At 46.3% G+C, this 19,004-nt stretch overlaps 10 protein-coding genes across 10 annotated transcripts; 5 read left to right on the plus strand and 5 right to left on the minus strand.

Annotated features, from left to right (window-relative positions):
- Positions 1-505: 505 nt before the first annotated feature.
- On the plus strand, positions 506-970 carry M431DRAFT_498445 (hypothetical protein; the record flags this gene model as incomplete). The annotated part of the gene is made up of 2 exons (XM_024917693.1): positions 506-629; positions 729-970. 2 exons carry the CDS (start codon positions 506-508, stop codon positions 968-970), a joined length of 366 nt encoding a protein of 121 aa, XP_024770866.1.
- A 421-nt stretch (positions 971-1,391) lies between these two features.
- M431DRAFT_122678 (hypothetical protein) lies at positions 1,392-4,065 on the plus strand. The gene is made up of 3 exons (XM_024912166.1): positions 1,392-2,918; positions 2,974-3,495; positions 3,566-4,065. The coding sequence occupies exons 1-3, from the start codon at positions 1,515-1,517 to the stop codon at positions 3,794-3,796; spliced, it is 2,157 nt and encodes a 718-aa protein (XP_024770867.1). The 5' UTR covers positions 1,392-1,514; the 3' UTR covers positions 3,797-4,065.
- A 516-nt stretch (positions 4,066-4,581) lies between these two features.
- On the plus strand, positions 4,582-5,733 carry M431DRAFT_540089 (hypothetical protein). The gene has a single exon (XM_024921060.1). It carries the CDS (start codon positions 4,686-4,688, stop codon positions 5,685-5,687), a length of 1,002 nt encoding a protein of 333 aa, XP_024770868.1. The 5' UTR covers positions 4,582-4,685; the 3' UTR covers positions 5,688-5,733.
- Positions 5,712-7,594, minus strand: M431DRAFT_511307 (hypothetical protein). Its single transcript, XM_024919628.1, has 3 exons — positions 7,297-7,594; positions 6,910-7,223; positions 5,712-6,844 (listed from the first exon to the last, which is right to left on the minus strand). The coding sequence occupies exons 1-3, from the start codon at positions 7,382-7,384 to the stop codon at positions 5,780-5,782; spliced, it is 1,467 nt and encodes a 488-aa protein (XP_024770869.1). The 5' UTR covers positions 7,385-7,594; the 3' UTR covers positions 5,712-5,779.
- Positions 7,595-10,834: 3,240 nt separating this feature from the next.
- Positions 10,835-11,664, plus strand: M431DRAFT_93667 (hypothetical protein; the record flags this gene model as incomplete). Its single annotated transcript, XM_024924497.1, has 2 exons — positions 10,835-10,980; positions 11,040-11,664. The coding sequence occupies 2 exons, from the start codon at positions 10,835-10,837 to the stop codon at positions 11,662-11,664; spliced, it is 771 nt and encodes a 256-aa protein (XP_024770870.1).
- A 181-nt stretch (positions 11,665-11,845) lies between these two features.
- M431DRAFT_498450 (hypothetical protein) lies at positions 11,846-13,192 on the minus strand (the record flags this gene model as incomplete). The annotated part of the gene is made up of 1 exon (XM_024917694.1): positions 11,846-13,192. One exon carries the CDS (start codon positions 13,190-13,192, stop codon positions 11,846-11,848), a length of 1,347 nt encoding a protein of 448 aa, XP_024770871.1.
- A 554-nt stretch (positions 13,193-13,746) lies between these two features.
- M431DRAFT_237309 (hypothetical protein) lies at positions 13,747-14,758 on the plus strand. The gene has a single exon (XM_024913682.1). It carries the CDS (start codon positions 13,781-13,783, stop codon positions 14,375-14,377), a length of 597 nt encoding a protein of 198 aa, XP_024770872.1. The 5' UTR covers positions 13,747-13,780; the 3' UTR covers positions 14,378-14,758.
- On the minus strand, positions 14,645-15,263 carry M431DRAFT_237302 (hypothetical protein). The gene has a single exon (XM_024913681.1). It carries the CDS (start codon positions 15,119-15,121, stop codon positions 14,912-14,914), a length of 210 nt encoding a protein of 69 aa, XP_024770873.1. The 5' UTR covers positions 15,122-15,263; the 3' UTR covers positions 14,645-14,911.
- Positions 15,264-16,250: 987 nt separating this feature from the next.
- Positions 16,251-16,712, minus strand: M431DRAFT_93220 (hypothetical protein; the record flags this gene model as incomplete). The annotated part of the gene is made up of 1 exon (XM_024924449.1): positions 16,251-16,712. A coding segment is annotated over one exon (462 nt), but the record flags the coding sequence as incomplete, so codon positions are not given.
- Positions 16,713-17,531: 819 nt separating this feature from the next.
- M431DRAFT_93506 (hypothetical protein) lies at positions 17,532-18,839 on the minus strand (the record flags this gene model as incomplete). The annotated part of the gene is made up of 2 exons (XM_024924483.1): positions 17,532-17,764; positions 17,822-18,839. Coding segments are annotated over 2 exons (1,251 nt in total), but the record flags the coding sequence as incomplete, so codon positions are not given.
- Between the last annotated feature and the right edge of the window lie 165 nt (positions 18,840-19,004).

A 19,004-nucleotide genomic window follows, 5' to 3' on the forward strand; every position in this document is an offset into this window, starting at 1 on the left:
AAACCCGTACGCTGAGCTCAAATGCACGTCTTCTTACAAGTTTTGACAATCATTGGCCCAAAGAGTTCAAAAGAATGACGAAGGAGAACCAAGTTTGCTGCAGAAGAAGAGGTCGGGGTGGGAACGATGCAACGTATCATAACAATACACCTGCTTGGTCCGGAAAGAATTTCCATCTTTGAGCCAGTATTGGTCAGTATATGATACTGAAATAGATACTCTTACTAAATGGAAATTGATGGAAGTTATCCGTAGAGAGATGCTATGAGATACAAGGTGGGCTCTCATTCACACTCACCCATGTCCTAAGTAAAAGATAAGCGAGGGCAAATAGGTCCGCATACAAAGGTACTAAAAAGACCGGCAGCTTGAATTTAATATAGCTATTCATGTATCCTACAAAACTCGGGTTCAACCTTGAACATCTCGCCTGTAAATTTTCTACACGAAAAGCAAATTTACAACTTGACGAGTCTGACTTGCATTACTCCACTCTTTCTACAATATGAAGATCTCCCAGCTTCTATCTTTGGGCCTGGCCCTTCTGGGCGCTGTCGACGCTGCTCCAGTTGAACAGCGTGGTACTGCTGTTGATCCTACGAACAATCAAGCTGGATGGGGAAGACGGGGTGATACTAGTGTCGACCTGGCCGATAACGAAGCTGGCTGGGGCAAACGCGGCACTGCGGTTGATCCTACAAACAACCAAGCTGGCTGGGGCAGACGAGGTACCGCCGTTGACCCCACGAACAACCAGGCAGGCTGGGGTAAACGAGGTGACACTTCTGTAGACCTCGCTGATAACGAAGCTGGTTGGGGGAAACGCGACACTGCCGTTGATCCCACGAATAACCAAGCCGGCTGGGGCAAGCGAGGTACCGCAGTTGACCCTACCAACAACCAGGCAGGATGGGGAAGACGTGGTACGAATGTTGACCCTACAAACAATCAGGCTGGCTGGGGCAGATAAGCACAATGAAAGATACAAATTGGAGATTAACGACGGATCTGACTGATCGGAAAGGATGAAGCATTATTGATAGATGGATGAATCTAATCTGACATTCCTTACACTTACATATTGCAATGCTGTGAAATATAGAATCCCTTTTGTTTAGGTTTCATAAATTCTCTCCTGATTCCCCACGTGTAGGTTACAAACTAGGATTCTCAATGCGTAAATCATTATCATGGGCGTTTGCGGACTGAATGGTTGGCCATCATCCATCTGCTGATTGGTCATACCTCCATTCAACGAAAACGGTGAGACATTCATGGAATGTTAGAAAGACGTCTGTTTGCATCTCATATTTTAGTACTGAAACATCTAACGGCATTGATCAGGAAATGAGATGTTGTCTTAAAACGATCAGCTCTACTAATGCATTCCAGTTTTGCTTCATCATCTCATTTGTAATAAAGATCGTTTATCCTCCCATTAAATCTACCCAGCAAGGAGTGTATTGAAGACTTGAAACAAATCTGCAATCTCAAAAAATATTTCACCCAATACCATGACCGCACAGAGCGATGGCGAGCCTCCAGATGGGAAATTCAGTCACCTCCGGACTTCCAAATCCAGTCAACGATTGAACCAGGTCGAGAAGATCAGAGCGCACGGTGTAGGCGATCTGATCTCATTACCAGCATTGGTCGTCTGTGGAGACCAGTCAACTGGTAAAAGCTCGGTGTTGGAGGGCGTTACCGGAATACCCTTTCCTCGACAAGAAGGACTCTGTACTAGGTTCCCTAGTGAGATCAATCTTCGGCATACAGAATGCGAGTCGGTTACGTATACCGCCAGCATCAGGCCGCACATCTCGCGGCCTGCAGAAGTTCAACAGACTCTGTCTGCCTATCGCAAACAACTGAAGGATATATCGGAGTTGCCTGGTGTTATCGAAGAGGTATCACGGTTGATGAATATTCGTGGATACTGCGACAATGAAAATGCCAGCGCCTTCTCTGTTGACGTTCTTCGAATAGAGGTGGTCGGCCCAATTGGATTGCATCTCAGCGTGGTGGATTTGCCAGGGCTCATATCTGTTCCCAACGAAGAGCAAACCGAAGAGGATGTCGAAGCCGTACACAACATGGTAGCATCGTACCTTCAGAGCTCGCGAACGATAATTCTGGCCGTGGTACAAGCAAGCAACGACATGGCCAATCAAACTATTATTAAGTTGGCGAGAACTCATGATCCCCTTGGCCAAAGGACCGTTGGGATCATCACAAAGCCTGATTTAATAAATAGTGGCAGCGAGGCCAAAATTGCACTGGTGGCGAACAATAAAGACAACATTAAGCTCAAATTAGGATTTTTTCTCCTAAAGAACCCCAGTCCCGCTGAGCTTAAAGAATGCGTCACTATGGCTGCACGCTCGAACCTAGAGCGGCGGTTCTTCTCTGGTCCGGCCTGGGCTAACCAAAATCTCGATATGAGTCGGGTAGGCGCAGAGAATCTCCGGATTTTCCTTCAAGATCTTCTCGATACTCATATAGAGAGAGAATTGCCCAAAGTGAGGGAGGAGATTAAAAAGCTGTTGGCTGAGAGAGATGCTGAGCTTAGATCTCTTGGAGAGGCCAGGCCTACAACCGATCTCATTAGGAATTTCCTCACAGCCCTTAGCATGAAGTTTTATGAGCTGTTACAGGCCGCGCTTGATGGAAACTATCACAGTATCGACACTAGGTTCTTTTCAGAGAGCGACATATCGAGGCTAAGAGCCCGCGTGCAAGAGTCAAACACCAAGTTTGCAACCTACATGCGAGAGTCTGGGAAAAGACGAAAATTAAAAATTGAAGTCAATCGTGATCATACGGTGCCGGAGTCTGACGACTCGGAAGATGACAAATTGGATGACATTACAACACAAGTTATTGTAAACAAAGCGGAAATGATGCGATGGGTGAAAGAGGTAAGTATCTACCTTTACTCAACCTAAATTGGCATCGTTCTAACGCTCGTCACAGGCATATGCACGTACAAAAGGAAAAGAGTTACCTGGCAACTATAACTCAGCACTCCTGGCCGAACTGTTTCACGAGCAATCGCGTCGCTGGCCTATTATTGCAGAATCCCACATCGATACGATTCTCAAGATAGTATCAGAGTGGATTCAACTGGCTGTCGAAAAACTCATCCCCGAAGAGAGTATGCGAGCTCAAATCCACTCAATCCTACAGCAATGGCTTGAAGAGACCGAGAAGAACGCACTCAGTGAGCTGGAAAAGTTGGTCGAAGACGAGCGACGCAGTCCATTGACGTATAATCACTATTATACGGACAATGTCCAAAAAGCTCGGCTGGATGCGCAGAAAAAAGCGGTGGAAAACGCCGTTTCTGCTGAAAGAGATGTTAACGGAAAGTTACATGTTAGTAACGTTCACGTGGATATCCAGAAGTTCATCGCTGCAGTTGGGTCTCGCATTACTGTGGATATGGATGAGCAGGCATGCCACGAGGCGATCACAGAGCTGGACGCATACTACAAGGTAAGGGCCCACCACGCCTCGATTCTGGTGTTAAACAGTTATATAAAGTGCTGACATGGGTATCTCCTAGGTTACAATGAAGACTTTTGTCGATAACGTCGCGAGACAAGTCATCGAGCGCCACGTTATAGCACCCTTGCCAAATGCTTTCTCTCCAAATTCTGTTTCTCAGCTATCCGAAGAAGACTTGCTCCGAATCGGTTCAGAGTCTGAGAAACAGATCGCCAGACGGGAGAAGCTGGCTTTGCAGGTCCAGGGCTTGAAGAAGAGCCTGCGAGATTTGCAAAAGAGCTCATTGTGATGCCGTTGACAGGCGCAGTCCGTTTTCTCATCGTAGCATTTCCGCTATGTTTACAATAACTTGAGTTGTAATGTCATCCAATCTGTAATCTTCTGAATTATTAGACTTGGGTTTTGGTTGTTTCACGATTTTACCTCTCGGCTGTGGTTTTCCCACTGGGTTTTTCCACAACTGTAACGCAAATGCGGAGAGAGTATGTTAGTTTTGCATGAATAAATGAATAAATTGGTTTCAATAATGATGAAAAACTCATACAATTAATAAGCCAGACATGTCATATGATTGAGTCGCGCTCGTATCTGCATCCCAGTTGGCTGACTTGACGATGGGCGTCGAGTTAGGCGCTATCATGGGGTGCCAAGGAGTTAGCCTTTGCCATGTTGTTACCCCTCCTTTGTTTTATAATACGCTGAAGCTATATCTGATGTTCTGTAAATATTATGCTAACGAGCCATCGAGATACAATATTGAAGTTCGATCCAGAGTGCCCTAACATGTAAGTCCCCCTTTCACCTCATAAGCTCCATGTACAATTGGCAGTATCAGTGGCCTTCTAGGTATGGCATAATAGGAAGCTACCTCGCGTATGAGATCAATCATGTGTTGCGTGTTGGTTGAATAGATTAAGTAAAATTCCTGACCAATATCTTACCATACTCTGCTTACACCACCGCCACAGAAGTCGAATGCTTATTCCCCTGTCAGCACTGGGAAACGATACATTGAAATAGAGGCCCAGAAGGAATAATAGAATACGAAAGTGACCATGGTCGGAACAGACGGATGCCGGTTCGAAGGTATAAAGACAGGCTGGAGACCTAATCAGTTGCTATACCAATAGACGACACTTACACACCGAAGCCCCTCCACCAACACCGAATTGGCTACTATGACCTGGAAACCTCTCGCCAGAACAATCCATCATGTCCACTATGAGACAGATAATACGTTCTATACCTTTTCTAAAGAACACAAGCCATCCCTCACGGTCGATTCAGGTGCTAAAGTGAGCTTTGACAATACCCATGCTGGATTCGTGAACCTCACCAGAGACTCAACCACAGCCGATGCCGTCGCATTGAACATACAATCTCCAAAAGATCTGGAGAAGCTCATAGGACAACTCTATGTGAACGGCCCAGTATATGTAAATAGCGCTGAACCCGGCGACATTCTCAAAGTTGAGATCCTCGAATTACAGACTGGCAGTTGGGGATGGACTGCTGTCATCCCTGGAATGGGTCTGCTGCAAGACGAAATACCCGGACCGCATATCATGACCTTTGATCTTCCCGAAAGCCAAGATTACGCAGTATTCAAGCCTGGCATTCACATCCCATGCCAGCCATTTTGCGGCACCATGGGCGTGGCTCCAGCTGAAGGCGAGCAGTTTGCTCTATATCCGCGCAACGATATCGGCGGAAATTTTGACTGCCGTTACTTGGGCCAAGGGTCAACATTGTTTCTCCCTGTCAACGTTCCTGGAGCCTTATTCTCCGTTGGGGATGCGCATTTCTGCCAAGGAGACGGCGAAATTTGCTGCACTGCGCTGGAGACGACGATGAGATCACGAATGCGATTAAGTGTTATCAAGGGTAAAGGGAAGTTGGCTGGGCCTCACTATGAGACAGATCCTGAGAGGGTGAAACAGATGGTGAGCGTTGCTAGCAAGGGAGAACATGGCGCACTCATAACAGGCACCGATCGCGACATGGTTGTCAAGCAGGCTGTGAGGGAAATGATGAGGTGGCTGGAAGAAGAAAAGGGATTGACAAAAGTGGAGGGCTACATGCTGTTTAGTATTGTTGGCAATCTCAAGATGATGCATGAGATTGGCCTTGGCGTTTATACCGTGTCTGCAAGTATTCCACTGGGGATTTTTGTCGACTAATTTTGATGGATGTAGGAATTGAAGGTAGTGGAAATATCAGCCTGTTTATCTGTATATTATTGATGCAGCTAATTAAGAAAGAGTCTATTCCTCTACGAGTTGCAAAGAGCGATAATGTCCTCCGGCACATACACCTGAAGAATGTCAATCAACTGGTTCAGCGGGATCCAGTCGAGGCTACCATGAATGCTCTGGAGCGTGTGGCCAGAGTACAGAACGCGAGCATAGTAAGCCTTCTTCGACTTTTCAGTCGTCTCCCAAACCTCAATAGCAACGTTGGAGCCCATGGCAGGCCATCTCAGCTGGTTGATTCCCAGAGCACCCAAAACGGGACCAATATCACCGTCGTGGATGAAAGTGTGTGCGTAGACATACTTTTGCTTCTTGCCCAAGACAGCCTCGAGGCGGTTGACAATCTCACCAATGAAGAGGCCCTCGGTGGCCTGGATATACTTGACGGCCTGAGGGTTGTTGCGCCAGTAGTAGTTCCACTCCCAGTCACCAGCACGGAAGACTTCCTCGGCCTGGATCTTGGAGACGCACTTGGAGGAGTCGGTAAAGCTGCAGGGAAGCTCGTATCCGTTGCAGAGGCGGGCCTGGAAGTTGTCGGAGAAGTGGTCAAAGGTGCTCTGCCACGCACTGCTGGTAGCGCCGAGAATGCCTCCCAGAGACTGCCTGAGGTCAGCTGTCACGCTGAGATGCTGGTTCCATTCGGTGGTGGACTGGATGGACGACAGAATGGAGTTTCTGGCATTGCAGCCATAGCCGTTGTTGACGGTGTCGGGACCGGGCTGCTGGTGAAGAGGCACAGGTCCAGAGTAGTGCGGCCAGAGACCGCGCAGGACGCCTCCAGCGCTCTGCTGGGTGAGAGCCGAGGAGCTGGATCGCAGCCAGACTTTGTCATTGGGGCTGGATGGGATCAGGCCAAGCTTGCCGCCATACAAAGCCCAGAGGTCCTTGCCGTGCTGGATACCATCAAGGAAACCGCCAGTGGTCAGCTGAGGGAAGAAGCAGGTCGAGTTGATGTACGGCAGAGCATCCACAAACGGGTTGCTCGGGTCCGTGTAGACGTCGGCAAAGACTTGAACGCCAGAGGTGCCGCGCACTTCGCCGCTATACAAGAAGGCTTCAAAGCTGGAGCAGTCAAATGGTTGATTCTATCGCGAGGCAGTTGCGTGTTAGCAGACCGTGCGATATCACCGCGGTTCTTACAGTCTCTTACCTCTCCACCTGGGGCCAGGTTGTACATGGTGCGCCTCTGGTGTCGCTGGAGATACTCCAGATACACCAGCTTGGCGTGACGGTCATTGGGAAGCTCATACTCATTCACACGGGGATGAGGCATGGAGCAGTAATCGTAGACGCCAAACGGAGAACCCTGCGAGGCCCTGTTGGCGGGAGCGCTGTAGATGCCTCCATTGGTCCCCAGCGCGCTGTTGCTGATGTACGACGTGTCATTGAGTCCAGAGGGATAGAAAGTGTCGACAGGTGACAGATGCGATCCGGCAACAACGAAGCCCTGGCCCAAGACGCCCGCTGCCATGGCGCGAGTCAGCATGATGGCGATGGATTGAAGGGTCAGTGAATGAGGCCTGGGGTTCAATGTTACCTTGGAATACTTCCTGGGGCACGTCAGAAGATATAACTCCGATGGCCTGCAACGGCACCGCGACCACGTGGCTGTGCTTGAGCTTCATCTCATGCAGGAACACGACCGAACCAGCACGGGTAAATTGATGGTGACGATACAGGGAATGGATGGATTTATTTTCAGCTGCAGCCACCTATTCCCGAAGCACGATAGTTGGAATGCTTCTAGGCGTTTATCGATGAAATTAATAGCCTCGTCAGCACCTAATTTTGCTTCGAAATCGCCAGTCTCCTTGCAGAGTCTTGACAAAAATCCCCCTCGACTGCTGTAAGTGTTCGGTATTTCGGAAGCGCCAACGATCTGCGAGCCACTTGTTGGAGTTGATGGTCGCACGTGCCCGCCGCTGACCTGCAGTGGATGGAGCGCTCACATTATCCGGCGGTCTAGGTTGAGCACCTCGACGGTGTCAAATTCGGTTAACATCCGATTGATAGAGGACTCTAGACAATGTAAATGACTTCATATTGCTTTTTGTTCTTATAAAATAATTATTTATTCTTGAAAATCGGATGTTGTGGAGCCTCCAGAGTTGCGATATCGCTGACCGTCTATTACAGCCTGCCTCTAGCACCAACTCATCCATGGATGTGTGTACCCGGCATCTACAAGTCTATTCTCAGCATAACAGCTTCACCCTTGTTGTAACACAAATGTACTCTCATCAATTGGATATTACTGTCTGTCGTATATCATCCATTGCAAGCTAGCACAAACTATCAACTGCCTAGAGTGGGTAGATTAAGCCAGTGACACATTAGCGGCTAGATTCTGCAATGAGAGCCAATATGTTGCTTGGAATGACCTTTCAATAACATCTATACATCTTATTACGAAATGAACAATTATTCATCTAGCAATAGTTTCACATTTAGATCATATTTTAATTTATAATACTTGCACCTATAGAAGAATTCTTTGAGATAGCAAGCCAGTAATACACCTTAGAGGATTCCTCATGCCTCACAATATCATCTGAGTGGTGAAGTATATAACAATTACGAACTTTAGATGGACGAGTTACTGGGTCATTTATTTCACTGAATAAATATAAGTTGGTCAGTACTAGGGAATATTGTCCCCATACTTGACCTAAGCAGTATGAGAAGTGCCATTATCAACTCAACCTCATTTATTAATGTTTATGCCTACCATGGCCACATTCATCTTTACCTCAGTTCCCATACATAACACTAATACAGCTAAGCCATAAATTATTATTTTTATTTTTATACTGTTACAGGGTGCCACTACGATATCTGCTCCTGAAGTAAAAACATTACACACAAGGGTAATGGTTCTGATCGCGAGTGTATTACAATATGCACTTTGCCCCTTCTGAGGTAGGCTATGCGAATAACACACCATCTCCACATACGCAATCCAAAGTCTATCTCTTTTCTTTAATAAAAAAGGGCATCGATACGGACATTATCTAACGGCTCGGCCCTAATTACTGTCTCGCCAACGGCTCATCCTCCGTATCTGGCCCTCCTCTCGCTGTCTTTGCTGTTCACCGTTTTTAGATTCTGGTTTCGGAAGAGCGGCTGACCCAAGTCCCGGGGTGAGAAAGAATTTGCTATCGCAACTGAGACACTTACCGATCGCCGAAATATAAGACATGTTATTTCCAGCTTTGTGGGGGCTAAAGCGATGCGATTCGAGAGAATACGACTCGACAGCTGAGTCTACGCGACTCTTTCCCCCTTGAGGTCTGGAGGTGACATCGTGCACTCGGCATTATGAATTTGTTTAACAATACGAATAGCTACGCTGCTAAGCGAAGCTTTCTCTCTTACCTCTGTTAGCCAACGCAATTGGTCTTTTACACTTGCGATCCCGTCACATCTGCTGCGTACAAAGCCCCTCATACTTCAAAGACAAAAAAACATCCCAGGGCAACGGCCAGCCTTCTTAGAATAGAGTTTGTTTCTTTCTCAAACTGAGCCAAAGGCAAAACAATGTGTCAACCATCCCTGAAATCCCGTTATTAGCTCAGAGACCTTGTAGCCCTTGTTAACCCCTTCTGTAAGCGAGAGCTAGAGCTATAAATCTGCAAGGGTGCAACACGGCTTGCATTTCGGATCGCATCCTATACGTCGATCCTATCTATTCGCGAGGGATTGCGTCCGAACTGGGGATAATCAGGGATGAAAATGTGTTCAAATGATCATCCACTGCTTAGCCGCATCATGTCTCTCGCGCCCAGGGCAATGACGGAGAGCTGATTGAGTGAGTTACGAGCGGAGCACGGAATACATAATCCTATTGTGGAGTCGACGTTGCTAATCAGAGTCAACCAACGTACAATATTGGGGGCAAACGGTAAACCGTCGTTGAGATCTTGCTTGAAGCTATTTTTAAACCTGGTATCGCTGCGTAGACTACCGTCTTGGCCGTCGGACTTATTGTTGACTTACTCATACCCTTGGCGGCCGTTTCTCAGACCAAGACTGATTTGACTTCCGCCCCCTAATGTTTTAGCTTGCACTAATCTGCGGTACATCTGCTCCGAATGACCCTTTGAGTCAGGTCCCTGATCTCCGATGCCGATTTTCTGTTATCTGCTGGCGCCTTTGGGTCGCAATGGACATCACGAGAGCTAAAGAAATCCACTTGCTCAGAGCTAAAGCGATCTGAATGGGCCAAGTGCCAACCCCCCGTTAGTGCTATCCCCAGGATCGTAATTGGGATAATCTCATACGACAGCTCAGGCGAGGCTGATGACGATCGATCCACATTTTAAATAGGATAATTCTCTTCGTAGATGTGCCAAGATCAAAAGATCGAGCTACGGCCAATCATTACTGCTGCTCTTATTGGATACATCCTGACAATTACAACGTATCCTAGTCCATCACCATGGGTTGAGCAATTCCCAGGGTCTAGTATACACTTTCATATTGCATCAAGACCTCCTTATTCATCATATTAGTCCGGTCTTCTTCTCGTGTCTCTTGAATTCCAAATCATCAGCGCGCACATGATAGATGCCGCCTTAGACACAACGGCTGAGGGGCCAACCACGGCCCGCAGAATGACAAATTCAGGATCCCGAATCTCTGGGTGGGCCACTTAGATCGGTAAAAGGCGAAGCAGCCCAACTGCAGAGGAGAAGGAAAGACAATCTCAGACTCCGCGAAACAACAGCATTGGCTATACAGGTGCCTGGACCGCGCAGACCGCGCTACTGCACCTACATCCTTGAGACTCGAGCGTGTGGAGACGTGCTCCGTAGAGAAAAGTAAATTGCGTCCTTCATACGAGATGTCTTAGACTGAGGGCCGACTTTGCCGCGAGCTGCAAAGAGGCGGAGAGACATGGGAACCTCTGACACTAGTAATAGCAGTGTTTTGCTTTCGATATTATTGTTGAGTTCTAATTGAAGCTTAAAGAGGACGATCTCCCGCTCGAATTTGGATTTATTTATTCTCATACAGATCGCCACTAATATCGTTGACTTCGGTCTCGTACAATATCTATATCCATAATTACCACGATGCTTTTGTCCAATGTTTTCTCGTTTGCAGTTTTTGCTACGGCGGCATATGCCAGCGTCCAAGTTCAGCAGTGGATGCCCCCTGGACCAGATGATTCGCGAGGGCCGTGCCCAATGCTGAATACTTTGGCAAACCATGGCTATCTGTAAGGCTCTCTCATACTCGATGCAAAGATTATATAATTACTAACTGACTTTCTTAAAGTCCTCACAGTGGCCGCCATATTTCGCCTTCACAGATAGAAGACGCCTTCACAAATTTTCTCAATATCGAAGCAGGGTTTGCAGCGGCTGCCAAGGACTTTGCCAAAGCATGGGGTAATGATACTTTCGATCTCGATGACCTTAACACACCAGATATACTGCAGCACATTGCATCCCTCACTCGAGATGATTACACGTCTCATAATCCTCATTTGAAGCCAAACTTTCTCCGAATTGAGCGTCTCATGTCTGATAGTCCTACATCATTCATTAACGTTGATTCCATTGCAAAAACCCGACTACGCGTGGAATCAGAGTCAATACCAAACGCGCTTTCCAAAAACCAGATGAATGCGGCGCTCTTTGAAGCCGCAATGGTCCTTGTCATGATGTCGGATCACAGTCCTGATGCTGAGTTTAACCCTCCTCTATCGGCATACCAGGGACCAAAAGATCGTATTCGAACATGGTTTGCGCAGGAAAGATTTCCCACGGAATTTGGATGGCAGCCATCAGCAAGGACTATCAAGTTGGCTGATCTGAACCCTGCAATTGACGGCATTATCAAGTCTATGGAGAGACAAGATAACAGCGGGCGTGTTGCGCAAAAGTTTTCTGAAGATTAAAATGTTATTGGTGATCTATTATCAGACTATGAATGGCGTCGTTTTGGTTCTGTGTACATGATATAATGGTAGTTTCATTTAATAGCTGCATTCTTATCTAACACTTCGAATCATATTTATGCTCTAATATTCTCATTATTCGCATGAAACAAGCGCTCAAAAGCTTTCTTAGTCTATCTTTCTATGCCTTCCATGGAGTTGCACCGTATACTTTTCTCCATCTACTCAACAACTCTTGGTCAAAACTGACAAGAACCTCAAGATCGCCGTTGGGAAGTCTGGGAAACACAACTGGGTACCGCTTGGTCTTGAAAGTTGGTAGTCTTACAACTTCACAGTGTCCTAGTTCAGTGCCCCAATCGAGCTCATAAACACCTTCATCGGCCCAAGAGACGATGGATACGCTTGCCGGCAGCTCGCAGAGCTTGAGGCCTGTGACATCCTCTTGAGCAGATAGATGATTGACAATGGTATTCATCTTGTCTTCATCAATAACATTGACGCTTTGGCGAACGGCAGCCGCAACGTTTGCGATTGCCGATATGGAATATGTCTCTCCACTTGATCTTCCTATATCCATGAGATCGACTTTCTTAGCGGTCACCAGCGACACTCCAAAGGCGGCCCCAAGGTAGTTCTTAGGCAAAGGTGGGTTGTAACGACTGCGACAGTTAACGGCAATACGCATAGAGCAAACATCGTTGGCAATATCGTTGTCATCATCTGAGAATTCAGAAGAAGTAGCAGAACCCCAAAGGAGAGCTGTTAATATGTCGCTGGTTGATACCCAAGAGGTCCCATCGGGCAAGTGCTTGCTAACTTCGGCCTTTAGACTTTTTAAAGATTTTGCAGAGTATTTAAAAAACGCTGTTTCAATCTCCACGGGCTTTGATGGCCTGCTGGATGGGCTACTGTTTTCTTTGTGAAGGAGAAGCGGCGTATCAGCTGGAACATGATGAGAGTTGTTGACAATTGCTGTGCGATCCAGCCAGAGTTGGTTAAACTGAATGTCTTCAGAAGAACCAGTCCTGCAATGTGAAGCCCATATCTTCAACAGCGAGCCAAAAGCAGTAATATCGGCTGTTGAGTGATTCAGACTGATGCTGAGCAGACAACCTCCCTTCACCAGAGATAACACAGCGCGAAAGACGGGGCTAGGCGATTTATTCGCGGGATTGAGGTCAGCGGAAAATAGATCCAGTCCATCGAATAGCGAAGGTCGAAAACCTCCCGCCTTCAGGTCGTTATAAACCACCGTCGTGGCGAGATCGTTGACACGAAATAAATCGCCCAATGAGTCACACGGTGAGCTCAACGCAACAGAACCCTTGGGATGGGTCCCGGCCACTATCCTAGAGGCGAGATATGGAACATCTGCCAAAGTACCTGCGAGGCCATCTCGGAGGACTTCGTATATTCGAGGATTTGTTGACGGAAAGCAGAGGACTTGGCTAATGAATGACCGCGGCATCACCCACTCGAGTGGAGATAGCTGGCTTAGCTCTTGCGGTGGTAGTATTTCCATCATGGTTTGCTGGGGCTGGCGTAAGGAGGAATGCCAAGAGGCTTGTTATCTGAGATGTGTTATAAGAGGGATTAAAACGACTTAGAATGTTGACACCATGCGAAGGATTATACTGGAGGTCCTTGTCAGCGATCGGCAGTTGTGTTAGTTGTAAAGCGCTCACGCCATCTGCCGACAGCCACTGGCATTGCACCTTTGGCTTGTATGCAAGCACAACTTAATATTAAAAAAACCAGTAATATGATGACTCTTAAATCTAAATAATTAGTCCAAATAAATTATTGTGTCATTACTCCATAAATATCTCTGTATAGAGTACAATTACAAGAGTTTTCATCCTGCGGTCCGCAATAGCCGCTATCAGGCAGCGGCCATTAGGCAATACGCGAAGGCCGAGCAAAAGACCGCCGAGTCACCGCGAAACTCGTTTTAGTAAGCGGCGGTTGCCCTTTTGTAAGTGATTCATCCAATGATATTTAAGCTCCTGTTGCTGGTAGCCTTCGAGTTCTAGTATATTTTACTGAGCAGCACCTTCAGAAAATTGCCCTGAATCAACACTCTTTTCTCTCTTCATTGAATTAGACAATCACCATGGCTGCTGCCAAGTCTATCGCTGTTGTCATCAGCAGTACTCGCCCTCAGCGCATAAATCCTTTCGTTGCTGGTTATGTCGCCTCTGTCATTAACTCTATTCCTCAGACTACAGCAAAGGTAGAATTACTCGATCTGGCAACAGTCAATCTTCCTCTCTTCAACGAGCCTCTAGTTCCAGGCGAGGTTCCGGCTGATGATCCCACGCCCCATTATCATTACGAATATACCCGCGCTTGGTCAGCTCTTGTTCGCAAATATGATGGATTCATCTTTGTTACGCCGCAGTATAACTGGTCTATCCCGGCGAGCTTGAAGAATGCTTTGGACTACATATTTCATGAGTGGAATGGGAAGCCTGCTGCGATTGTGACGTATGGATTTCGAGGCGGTGTTAAAGCTGAGCCTCATCTACGCGAAATCCTGAACGGATTGCGAATGGGTACCGTTGAACCGACTGTGGCACTGAAAATCGTTAAAGGGGAGCCAGAAGAGAGGGAGAAGCAGATGAAAGAGACTTGGAAGAAAGATGGAGCGGACGAAAAGATAACAACATTGTTTGCTAGCTTGTTAAAGCATTTTGAGGCAAAGAATTAAGACGTGGGTAGGTGCAACATAATGGAAGTAAGGGCTACTGTATACATACATTTTATCATTCAATATTTCTGTTGAAATTGCAAGAAAGGCCGAAAGCCAGAGGGCTGTTGAGGCTTATATATCATTCATTTCAACAACTTCTTGTGCTCTGATTCTCGTGGCTGTAACTAGTAAATTACCACTAAATACTTCGCTTCATTAATGAACTGAACGAGTGAATCATGGGGATATGCATTTTGGAGCTAAGAGGCTGTGACAGATAGGTCAATGACTGATTAAATCCATCTCTCGTAAGGGCTCAACATTTCTTGAACTATTGGGTCCAGATCTCTCTGCCGATTAAGAAGTAGTTTTATTATTTCTTTCCTCTTTCTTCTGTTCTTAGCTGCAGCTTTGAACACATCTATAGTAATCGGGACTTTATCTCCCCTTTGGTCAAAGAAGAGTTCTATTATTTTCTTGCCTTCCCAACTGTTACTTGCTGCTGCAGCTTTAACCACGTCTTCTGTAATCGGGACTTGATCTCCTAGCCAGTCAAGAAAGAGTTTTGATTATTTCCTTGCCTCCGTAATCTTTACTAGCTGCAGCTTTAACCATATCTTCTGTAATCTGGACTTGATCTCTTTGTCGGTTAAGGAACAGTTCTATTATTTCCAGACCATATTCTGGGTTGCTAGCTGCAGCTTCGACAAAATCCCATGTAAGTTGAATCTGAGGTTCGTATCGTTCGAGAAGTATTGACATTGTCTCTAATCCATTAATTCAGTTTGTAGCTGCCGCTTTGACCAATTTCTTGATTGCGTCCTCTTCTTGGAATTCATCCAAAAACATATCGATGATTTTATGTCCTCTCAAGTGGCTGGTGGTCCAATCTTGAGAGCCGCCATTGACATGTGCAACTTCTATGGCGAAATTTCCTTCTGCAACGCACAATAAAGTCTCCAATTTGAGTTTTGTCTCTTCAATCTCTTTATGAAAAAATCTGATTTTGAAACCAGATCGAAACTCTGGTGGTAAGGAGAACGTGCTATGTCTATTTTGATATTTGGGTTCCAATTCAAGATTATGGTATTGCCGCATTGGTGTCAAAATGTGCACAGCGACTGCGAAGTCGTTTCTCGAATGATTTTCCAGAATGTATTCAGCACATACAAACTCGTTGTTTTGGAGAGCCCAATCCAATAGCTCTTTGTTGAGTTTCGACTTCATCTGTAGTAGTAGATCCGCAGTTCGCCTTCGATCTAGTCTACTTCGACCGGTATTCAGCAGTGCAGCTACTAGTGGTGTAATTTCGTTGCTATCCACATCATCCACTGAAGCACCATGGTCCGCAAAATATTTTGTAGCATCATTATGACAGCCAGCTGCGGCCCAGTGTAGTGGCGAGCGTTTTTTTTTCGTCCGTGGTATATATGTTAACACGTGGATCGCTCAGTAACTTTTCTATTACGGCCATCTGGCCTTTACCAGCAGCGTATGATAAAGGAGACCGTCTGACTGAATCTTCGATAATGGGAAGTGCGTTTGCCTCCATCAAGGTGTTCACAATTAAAGCATTGCCTTGCTCTGCAGCATAACTTAATGGCGTTCGTCCCTGTTTGTCAATAGAGTCAACAACAGACCCAATCTCCAGTGCAATTTTAGCAAGCTCAAGCCATCCTTTCTCACATAAGAAAGAAAGAACAGATCGGCCACTTTTTTCGTCGGTAGGGAGACTGTCGTTACTGTCGTGAAGCTGGCTAATAGACCAAAGCGTCTCACTTCTATCATTTCTTGATATTGCTTCAAGGACGTGTTGCCCTGTTTGAGGTTCTCTCGGTCGCTTTTCTAGTTCCACGTAACGAGCGATTATCTCGCTTTCCAGGGTCAATACCGAGGTTTTTTGTTGCAAATCCATCCAATTTATTCCCGTTATCCCAAATCCTTGCCATCGATCCGAAAATAAAGCACGACGATAAAGCTCACCCAGCTCGAGCAACACCAAATCTCGAGGCTCACCTAACTCGGTCATGATTCCCCATACCCATCGAAGAACTCCTTCAGCTTCCTTGAAGTCATCGCTTTTCCTGAAGTTTTCGGCCACCTTGTAAGCGGCCGGGATGGCCTCCGTAGTACGTGGTAAGAGTGAATGGTTCTGTAGCGTCGGAATAATGATCAAAGATGCGTCTTGCCTTGACCCTAGACCACTCGCTTCGAAGCAGTCGATGAGTTTGGTCACAAGCTGGTGCTCCAAGCGTATGGTATTGCCGGTAATTACCGTCGTTTTGCTTTCAAAGTCCAAATGAGCCGATATGGTGTGTAAGAAAGACTGGTAAATGTCTTGAGAACAAAACATAGGGATGTGCTTCGACTCAAGCCTGGTCGCAGCGATTGTGGGGGGTCCATTGCGAATACCAATGCTATGCAAACCAAATAGTCTATGATATGGAGTTGAAATAGATACTGGCGTAGATAAATCGATTTCATTAGTCAATTTTTGTTCATCTTGCTCCAATATCGTCGTTGCATCTGTCGTTAAGTCATCCAATGGTCGAGATCTCTTGATACTCAATTTTAACAGTGGTATGTTAGGTCTCTCGATCCAGAATTGTGTTTCTCTCCATGACTGTTCTATTTCATCTTCTGTTCCGGCAGTTATAGCCCAGTGCATTGGTTTGTCTGCTGCAGTCGATATTTTGAGTCCGAAGGATACTTCTTCCGTGCGTGGGTCTGAAATAATGGACCAAGACCATAATCCAATAATGGCTTCAAGATGATTCGGGTCCACAGTCCAGACAGAATCTAACCGCTGGATATCGATTTTTATACTTTGTATTTGATATGATGTTTCTCCATAGTCCCCTATCGCAACGTTTAAAATCCAAGACAGGTTTGCGAGATCAGTACCAACCTTGGCGTGATTTTCGAGAATGGCAAGACTACCTTCGATTGCCTTTTTGAGCTGTTGAGCTTGCAATCGTCCACTCACAAGATCATTACCCCATGCATTGGAGAGATTTAATTTAGCATTGTCTGACCGCCCAGTAAGTTCGGCAAGTCTGGCCCTATATTCCCATGCTTTGTTGTTCATGTTTTCAGCGCTTCGTTGTGGATGTTGTGCTGAAACTTGTACAGTAACACTCCTGAAATATCTTGGACCATTCGCAACTCTAGCCATCTGCAGAGCCATCCAATCGAGTTCATGGCCGCTCACTTCATCTGAACGATCACGAAGGATATTTTCATCTATGCTTAAACGCTGCGTCCTCAACAAGGCCCGGATCACACTCATTAACAAGGTGACAGCAAGCTGTAATAGAGAAACCAACGAGTGCATCGCTCGCAAACCAACAAACTGCAAGGCAAACCCAAGTATTGTTATAACAGTAGCAACCAATACTGAAGTTTCTTCAGAGGGATTTTTGAAGTTGTTGAAAGAAATTTTATCTTTTCGTCTTCCGGAACTTGAGTCGGAAGTCTGAGCAGCCTTCCAGGATGTCATGTAACACTTTATCGGCTTCGAGAACAAAAAGGGATCAAAAGTCTGATCCCCGACCACCTGGTTTCCTGGCTGGACCACGTAAAGGGTAGAGCTCGATTTTCCTAGTTCACGCTTCCATTCGAACACTCTCTCCTTGGTACTATCGTTTACCAAAGTGGCGCAGAGAAACATGCCAAAGCAAACAAACATTGTACCCACGAATATAAAAGGGAAAGCCCAAGGGTCTATAGAGTTTCCATTTTTCCCCCAGTGTAGGCTATAAGTAATTATAACGCTTAGCACCAATACCGAGGTTTGCGAGAGGAATCCCACGATAGCGGCCCCAATGTACACAAAGGATGACCGCTTTACAATCACAATGTTGAGTGAGAGATTAGGATTTGGTGCGAAATTGTCAAAGGTGTTTTTGGTTGGCGATGGCCTACTTTCTGCGTCATGGGACGGTTTCTCTTCCCCTTGTTCTTCCCAGCCCGTGCCGTTTTGTTTAGCCATTTGGAAATACTCTCGAGAAATGTTGATCCCAGCCGTGTTTTTACCTTCGTTGTTGTCTTTTTTTTCCAATTCGGGGTCATAGACAATTTCCAGGATCTTGGGTCGCCCGAAAACCCTGACGATGGCACCGTTGTGATAGAGCTCACACACCTCGCGGCTAGTAGAGGAGCATAACTCCGCCTCAGCAATTCCTCCTCCCTCTTGTGCACGGCCGATGAATGCTCGTAGAGATGGTCCTCCGCAGACCCGAATAGCAGACACGACTCCAGTTAAGATCCCAAGAGGCGCCATGGCAAAAAGAAAATTGTCCAAGAAGGTTGTTGACTCGCTGAGGAATTGTTTGGTCGCTTGTTCGCCAAATAAAGCAGTAAGTGGTGTAAGATCCATTGCCAAATTATTGGTAAAATCATCCCACCAAGATGCTGTTACGGCTGTTGGCAAACAGGCTGCCAGGATGATGCGCAGGAAGGCTTTGTTGGTTGACAACATGGTGAACTCTTGTTGACACAATGCAATGGCCGAGAACAGCTGTCTCGATGATGTAAAACTTTGGTGAAAATTTGTGATTCCCATTTGTTTTTCCAAATAAAAACTGCCTATGTCGAAGTCAGGCTCGTCGTCCATATACATGAACAGCTTCCAACTGCGCCAGGA

This window comes from Trichoderma harzianum (assembly GCF_003025095.1).
Source record: "Trichoderma harzianum CBS 226.95 unplaced genomic scaffold M431scaffold_12, whole genome shotgun sequence".
In the NCBI taxonomy this organism is placed as follows: Eukaryota; Fungi; Ascomycota; class Sordariomycetes; order Hypocreales; family Hypocreaceae; genus Trichoderma; species Trichoderma harzianum.

Excerpts from the sequence above, each read along its gene's own strand:
- M431DRAFT_122678 (XM_024912166.1), top strand. The coding sequence starts at position 1,515 with ATGACCGCACAGAGCGATGGCGAGCCTCCAGATGGGAAATTCAGTCAC. Across the intron at positions 2,919-2,973 it reads TGATGCGATGGGTGAAAGAG|GCATATGCACGTACAAAAGG; the intron begins GTAAGTATCTAC and ends CGCTCGTCACAG. Across the intron at positions 3,496-3,565 it reads AGCTGGACGCATACTACAAG|GTTACAATGAAGACTTTTGT; the intron begins GTAAGGGCCCAC and ends GGTATCTCCTAG.
- M431DRAFT_540089 (XM_024921060.1), top strand. The coding sequence starts at position 4,686 with ATGACCTGGAAACCTCTCGCCAGAACAATCCATCATGTCCACTATGAG.
- M431DRAFT_511307 (XM_024919628.1), bottom strand. The coding sequence starts at position 7,384 with ATGAAGCTCAAGCACAGCCACGTGGTCGCGGTGCCGTTGCAGGCCATC. Across the intron at positions 7,224-7,296 it reads GCCCCAGGAAGTATTCCAAG|CGGGCGTCTTGGGCCAGGGC; the intron begins GTAACATTGAAC and ends GCGCCATGGCAG. Across the intron at positions 6,845-6,909 it reads ACCTGGCCCCAGGTGGAGAG|AATCAACCATTTGACTGCTC; the intron begins GTAAGAGACTGT and ends GCCTCGCGATAG.
- M431DRAFT_237309 (XM_024913682.1), top strand. The coding sequence starts at position 13,781 with ATGGCTGCTGCCAAGTCTATCGCTGTTGTCATCAGCAGTACTCGCCCT.
- M431DRAFT_237302 (XM_024913681.1), bottom strand. The coding sequence starts at position 15,121 with ATGTCAATACTTCTCGAACGATACGAACCTCAGATTCAACTTACATGG.